The sequence below is a fragment of the Penaeus chinensis genome, chromosome 23 (genome assembly GCF_019202785.1).
Source record: "Penaeus chinensis breed Huanghai No. 1 chromosome 23, ASM1920278v2, whole genome shotgun sequence".
Lineage (NCBI taxonomy): Eukaryota > Metazoa > Arthropoda > Malacostraca > Decapoda > Penaeidae > Penaeus > Penaeus chinensis.
Genome location: NC_061841.1, coordinates 11126384 through 11133883, shown reverse-complemented (window position 1 = coordinate 11133883; position 7500 = coordinate 11126384). Strand labels below are relative to the sequence as shown.

Sequence of the window (7500 nt, the reverse complement as noted above, 5' to 3'; positions counted from 1 at the left end):
CTACTTATAAATAAGAGTCTCCTGCTCGTGCAAAACACTAAGAAGCGTGGGCCCATATCACATGCACCCCCCCCCCCCCTGTTTCAAGCCCCCTCGCACACCCCACCCTGGCAGCCCCACCCACCTCCTCTAGCACCCTGACCACGCCCACATCTCGCCTCCAGGCCCGCCGCAGCTGGAAGACCTGTTCGCATCACGGTTTCCTTTGACTTGCTTTGCACGTCTATTTTTTTCTTATCTAATGAAAAAAGACTATTCCTTTCACGATCTGTTCAGTTTATTGAGTTCTGTATTTCAGATATTGATTACTAGCATTATTCTATTGATACTGAAAATTCACTTTCAGAGAAAACTATCAGTGCATATGTGTCTGTCCAAAACGTGTGTGTAGCTAAGTGTATCTATCCGTCTATCTATCTATCAGTCTACCTATCGATCTGTGTATTATTTAACTATGTATCTCTCTATCTTTCCTTCTTACTTTCTGTATATCTACTAAATGTCTATCTGTTTATTTATCGATCAATCTATCTGTTTATCTCTCCGGAAGCAAATCGACTATAGCATAAATATATTTCACCAACTTTAATTCCTAAATTTTTTTAATCTTTTATCTTATATTCATGTTTTTTTTTTTTTTTTTTTGCATGTCTTGTCCCTCGCCCTTGTCCCCCCCCCCCCCCCTTCTCCCGACCCACCCACTACCTTCTGAATTAATCGCTCCACTTCTTTTACTTCAATCATCCCTTCCTTCGATCATCCTCTTCATCCTTCCTCTCCTTATCCCTTATCTCGCCCTTGCCCCATCCGTGCCCCAACCACCTCCGCTGCCCGTGTACGCTGACCTCACCCCACCTCAACCATACCCCCCCCCCCCCCACTTGCTTACCTCTAACTCGTCACCTTATCCCATTCCCCACACCCCTTCCATGCCCTATGCCCACCCACACTCCTCAACCTCACTTTACCCATGCCCTCACCTTATCAATGCCCCCCCCCCCACCCACCATGCCGATGGCTTACGCCCACCGCAACCCACTCATGCCCTACTCTCCCGACCCACCTATGCCCTACTCCCCCATCCCGCCCATGCCCTGCCCCCTCCTACTCATCCATGCCCCCCCCCCCCGCCCTACCCAGGCCCCCCATGGCGAGAAGATCGCGCTGACCTTCGTGGACTTCGACGTGACTGGCTCCGACGGCTGCTCCGGCGACTACGTGAGCCTGGCCTCTGACCTGACCTCGGAGGGCCAGCGCTTCTGCGGCTCCCAGGGCCCCGGAGACGTGACCTCCGACGGGGACATCCTCGTGCTGCGCTTCGCCTCCAACGCCCAGGGCTCCTGCAGGGGTTTCAACGCCTCGTACCACGTGAAGGAAGGTCAGTCCCCCTTTTCTTCTTCTCTTTCTTGCCGTTTCCCCTTCTTTTTTTTCTTTCTTCCATTTTGTTCGTTTCTGCATTGTAGACTCGTTTTAGGTAGTCTTTTTCATCTGAGTCACTCCTTTTCAACCTCTCACCACCACCGTCACTCACCAGGACTCATTTGTTGAATCGCTGCCGCGTGAACTCACCAAGACTCACAGTAGCACTTTAATTCACTCCATCCCAGATTCGTCTTCTTGAACCCCACTATAACTCACTGCGAATCACCGTAACTCGGCGTAACAAACCATTCACAGAATCGCTACCGTGTGAATTCATCAAGTCCATAACCCTAAATAATTCACCATGACTCACCGTGATTTACCATGTCACTAGACTCATGGTAACTCATCGTTCACTCTAACTCACAGTGACTCACCATAACTCACTCTGACTCACCTTGACTCACCTCAGTCTCGCATCCTCAGAGTCGCTGTCGTGCGGCGTGGAAACCTCCGCCCTTGAGTTCACGTTTATTTCCCCCGACTACCCGCAGCCCGTCGGGAACGACTCGATGGAATGCTCCATGACGGTCGACCACGGATGCGAGTCGCCCATCTGCCAACTGAGGTCAGGAGCAGAAACGAGGGGAAAGGGGGGGAGCAAGAGTGGAAATGGGGGAGAGGGGGAGGAAGGGTGGGGGGAGCGAGAAGGGAAGGGAGGTTGAGGGGAGGGAGAGAGGAAGGGAGGGTGGGGGGAGAAAGAGGGGAAGGAGGGTTAGTGTCCTCGGGCTTTTTGCCATGCTAGTTATACATATAACGTCCGTACAAATGACTATAGAAAGAGAGAGAGAGTGAGAGAGAGAGAGAGAGAGAGAGAGAGAGAGAGAGAGAGAGAGAGAGAGAGAGAGAGAGAGAGAGAGAGAGAGAGAGAGAGAGAGAGAGGAAGCGAGAGAGAGAGGGGGAGAGCAGGAGGGGAGGGAAAGAAAGTATATATATAACTGTTCTTCACCCCGTTTTCTCTACGTCCCCGTCTTAAAGGTTGGACTTCGAAGATTTCCAGCTGCAGCCACCGTACTGGGGAGACTGCAAATACGATCAGTTCTACGCAGAGAGCTCCACTCCCCTGCCTACGCTTTGTGGTGTCAATAATGGCTCCCACAGTAAGCAACCTCTGACCTCTGTCTTGTGAGATTTTTTTCTTGAAAAATCAAAGTATTGATTTAAAAAAATATATTGTCTCGTATCTGCCTAGCTACTTACATACCTACCCATCTGTCTACCTATTTATCTACCTACCTACCTATTTCTCTACCTACCTATCTACAGTATTTACACAGTCTTACGTTTCCCAGTGTACGTGAACGTGGAGGGTCGCAGCAAGACTGATCTGACCTTCCTGCTGGGTCGTCTCGAGTACTACCTCTACCACTGCTACGACATCTACGGTTCCATTCCCGAAGGGGCGGACATCTCGGAGCACGCCCACTCCCCAGACCACGCCCGTCGGACGCGAGCCCGTAGAGACGTGGGCGAGGAAGGAGAAGAGAAACAGAGAGAAAGAGTAGAAGACAGAATGGGAATGATGGAAGAAGAGGAAATTCCGGTGGCTCTTCCCGATCCTTCCTTTGCGAGACAAGTAAGCTTTGTGGGGAATTTGATTTAGATTTTGAAGTGCAGTCGCTTGCCGCCTCGCGTGCGAAGGGTGGCCGTGGCCAAGAGTTTGCGGCAGAAGGTGGATTGTTTTTTTTTAATTCTTTGATTGATGAGATGAATAGAAGAAAGAATGACTGAAAGAAATAATGATAATCTTAAAAGAAATCGCAAACGGAAAAAATGGCAAACAAATGAACAGTTTAATGAAAAATAAACTAAATGAAGATAAATGGCATCTAATGGAGGGCCATGCGCAAGCATAAGTGCCACTGCTTTGAGAGACTGAGGGACCACCAGCTGATGAATGGTCTGGTCTGAGAGGTGATAGAGCAAGTGGTAGTCGTTTCTTAGGAAAAGATTCCTCCTTCGAAGGACCTCGGCCCACAAAGGATCAGCCATTTGAGCTTTCCTAAGTTTTGCAGGCGCCATATGTGTGATGTCAACTACAGCACGGGGCCGTGAGAGCTAGTCAGGTACACCCTGTTTGTACATTTCATACTGATAATGAGAGAGATCGTGAGCATACCTTGAAGATGTACGTCAGCGGCTTGTGGCGGTATAGATCTTAAAACGACGACCATAATCATATGGATCAGATACCCGCACACCATCTACCACAGCGAGAGCTTCCAAATCAATGGCAGGATACTTTGGTTCTGCATTCCTGAGCTTGCGGGTAAAGTAACCAGTGGCATGAGGTACTCTAGCATTTTCACGTTGAAAAAATGCAGCACCAATGGCAATCTGACGTAAAACAAGCCCTCAAAAGCTCTTAAAAGCTTTTACTTGTTCTTGTCTTTAGGAGGCAAGTTAAAGGTGCTGCTAATGTAGCATATCCATCTATGTGCTTCCTGAAAAAAGCCTGTTGCACCAAGGAAGCGTTGTACACCTTTGACATCTTAGGAGCAATCATCTCAGCAATACAGGTTACCTAGTGGATAGCCCCTTAGATAGATCAGGAGATATCCCTTCACCAGAAACTTCAAATCATAGGAAATGGATCTTGGAAAGGTTTAGCTTTAGACCAGCATGATAGAAAAGACCAAGTATCTCATCAAGATGTTGGAGGTGGAAATCAAATAAAGCACTATATATTGCAATGTCATCAGAGTAGGCAAGAGGATGCCTACCTAGAACAGGTGATAAGATAACATTCATCATGAGCTGAAAAGTTGACGGTGCCGTCGCAAGTCCAAACGACAAGTACTGAAACTGTTAAAGACGATGACCATCACTGAAAGTTGTCTTAGGCTGCTATTCCGGCCTTACTTCCACACTCTGATAAGCAGCTCTAGCGTCTAAACATGTAAATACAGATGAGCTACTAAGGTCATCTATCAGGTTCTCTATGTTAGGCAGTTGTGGTAACAACTCAATTGCTTCAGTCTCTGGCATCTCGTCACACTTTACTTTGTTGATCTGGTGATAGGTATGTGGAAGGCGCCATTGCTGTGTACAGACTGGCCTAGTTTCAGAGGTTGTTATGGTGTGCTGAACACTAGGCACTGCGCCAGTGCTTGTTTTATCCCCACTAAATATTGATGTATGCTTATACAACACCTCTTCTAACTTGGAACAAGACTCACTAAGAAGGGGAGTTAGTAAAGGATTTAAATCAGAAAGTCCTTTCCTTGTGATTACAAAACTTCATCCTTATGACCTACAACCTTCGTTTGGGTAACGTGTTGTTACTACACAGGCGGGTGATGGACAGAGGTCAATCTCAGGAAAAATGGTGTAACGGTCCTTTGCTTACCCAAAATCACAGAGGCCATAAGTACAATCATAGTCATCCTCTGCACAGGATGGGTGCTCAAAGTCTTCAGACTCGACTAGGGATTCCTCAACCTGTGAGATGCCCAGCAACCCTGGGAATTCCTCAACCAGAAGAGGAGGGCGGGATACACAAAGAAGCCTATGAATAAGAAATGGAAGAAATGTGAAATCTGAATTTTACCTAGCATGAGGCTTCTTTTGGGACCCATGAGACTCCTAATGTAGTCTAACTAGTTGGGTATTTCTTATATCCACACATCTGATTCTAAGATGGATTCCTGGAGGATTACAAAACTGTTGGCTCATTTTCAATAAATCTAGTTTGGGTTTTTCTACCACATAGTAGGTATTATATAAATACACTCACACACATATGTGTGTGTATATGTATATATATATAAGTGTGTGTGTATAAATATATATATATATATATATATATATATCATCAGCCTGAATCAATCCAATACAGGATGTAGGCCTCTCCCAATCTTTTCCAACTCTGTCTTGCATTTTTTGCAGTCTTGGCTCCCAAATTTCATTATTTTGTCAGCCATCTTGTCATTGGTCTGGTCTTTGGCCCAGTCTGTTAATTTCTTTGTTCGTCTGTCGTCCTGTCTCTGATATATATGACCTGTTCATTGCTATTTTTTTTTCGTTTTAATGCTCACAAGTATACCTTTGTCTGTTCCCTGTTCCACGTCGCCCTCATCCAATCCTCTCTATCCTTCTCTGGGCACTTATTAGTTTCCTCTACAGTAATTTCGTTGTGGTCCATGTTTCTGATCCATAGGTCATAACTGGGAGGTCACATTGGTTTAAGATTTTTCTTTTTAAACATAATGGCAATGAGCCTCTTAATATGCTACTTTGTCTGCATTGTTTAATTTCCTGTTCGCTAGATGTGTTTTTCTGTGTTTTTTCCCTAGGTATATATACTTGTCCACTATCTCTAACGCTTCACCTTGTACATGTATCTGTTCGAATTGAACTCTGCTGTTGAACATGATCTCAGTCTTTTTTTTTGTTCATCCTAAGTCCGACTTTCAGACTTTTTCTATTCAGATCATTTATTAGTTGCTGCATTCTATTTGCAGATTCAATGACGAGAACAAAATCATCTGCAAATCTTAGATTGTTTAGTTATTCGATTCCTATTTAGATACCCATTCTGTTCCATTCTAGCTTCTTGAATATTTCCTCAAGGCCAGCTGTAAACAGTTTTGGTGAGATGGTATTGCCCCATCTAACCCCTTTTTTAATTGGCATTTTATCGGTTTCCGTGTGGAGCTTGATGGTTGCTGTCCCATCTTCCTATATATCTTCAGATATATATACTATGTACCTCCTCTACTCCCACTCTTCGAATAGTCAAATGCCTTTTTGTAGTCGATGAATATCATACACAAGGTTTCCTATATTTGTTTACTTTTTCTCATATTTGCATGAGCGTGTGGATGTGGTGTGTTGTTGAGAATCCACTGAGGAAGCCGGCCTGTTCTCTAGGCTGGTTAGAATCCAGACTGTCAGAAATGCAAGTTGTTATGACTTTTGTGAACAGTTTGTAAGTAACTGAAGGGAGGCTTATGAGTCAGTAGTTTTTTAGACCCTTTCTATCCCCTTTTTTATGTATCAAAATAATTGTTGCATTTTTCCAGGCTTTCGGAGTTTCACCTGTTTCACCTGATGTTTTCCCTCGCTCCATGCCTTTAAGGGTTCTTTTTATTTCTTCTGTTGTGATGTTAGGTACGTCTCTAGTTACCCCGTTCGCTTCTATCCGTGGCTGGTCTTTCAAGTTGTATAGATCCACTACTCTTTTGATTTAATTCTTATTACATGTCACTTCTCCATCTGGTTTCTGTATTGCATACATTTGATTTCTCCCCATTCCGAGTCTCCTTTTAGCTGTTTTCATTCTGGTACCCGGGATCACTGTTTCATTTTATATTTGAATATTGAATTTCCATACATCTCTCTTCTTATTATTTATAGTCTTTGTTAGTTCAGCTAAGTCTATCTTGTCCCTATTTCATGATATTTTCATGACTCTAAAAGTTTTTGCATAAGCTGTTAAGTTTGTACCAAGAGCTTGCTGGAGCTTTACTTGACATTCTTACTGCCTACTTCAAGTGCAGCTTCCTTTATTATGTCACTGAACTGTTTGTTGATTTGGTCAATGGTTATTGTGTAGTAGGTTTTTACTCTCTTGCTGGCTAAATGAACATCTTCATAGAAGCTCTCTATTTTTTCATCACTGTGGCTGCAGGTTGGAGTGTTGACATGAACAATCTTTAAGTTGTACATATTGTTTAGTTTAATGTTCCTGAAGCCACATACGCACTCCATTATAATGAGCCCATGCATTATAATGTGCATAAATTGTAGGTTTGCATCAGAGGTGTTGAGGGAAGGAGGGAGAGGAGGATTTAGGAGGATGTTGGAATGAGTAAGGATGGGGTTTGGGGTTAGAGGAAGTTCGAAAAGTGTTTTTTGTATCTGGCAGTTTTTCGGAGAGGTGTCGTATTCCTTAGCTGTTGCTAAGCCTACCGGCATGCACCCTCGGCCAACCGATCTTCTGTCGAGTGGCTGATTATACTAGTTGGTTTATGATAACTATGTTTAAACCTATCTGATTTTGTGATATACTGTACTTACATACCGGCGGTTTAGCTGTTCCTTAGCGAATCTGCTTGAGGGAAAAACTGTAATACC

The 7500-nt window shown here is 44.4% G+C and overlaps 1 protein-coding gene across 1 annotated transcript in view; it reads left to right on the top strand.

Annotated features, from left to right (window-relative positions):
- LOC125037528 (procollagen C-endopeptidase enhancer 1-like) overlaps positions 1 to 7500 on the top strand; it is a 15262-nt gene that overhangs the window by 3070 nt on the left and 4692 nt on the right. Inside the window, exons 3-6 of the mRNA XM_047630695.1 lie at positions 1141 to 1378; positions 1849 to 1990; positions 2401 to 2522; positions 2715 to 2998. Of these exons, the coding sequence (XP_047486651.1) occupies positions 1141 to 1378; positions 1849 to 1990; positions 2401 to 2522; positions 2715 to 2998 (786 nt within the window). The remainder of the gene's footprint in view (positions 1 to 1140; positions 1379 to 1848; positions 1991 to 2400; positions 2523 to 2714; positions 2999 to 7500) is intronic.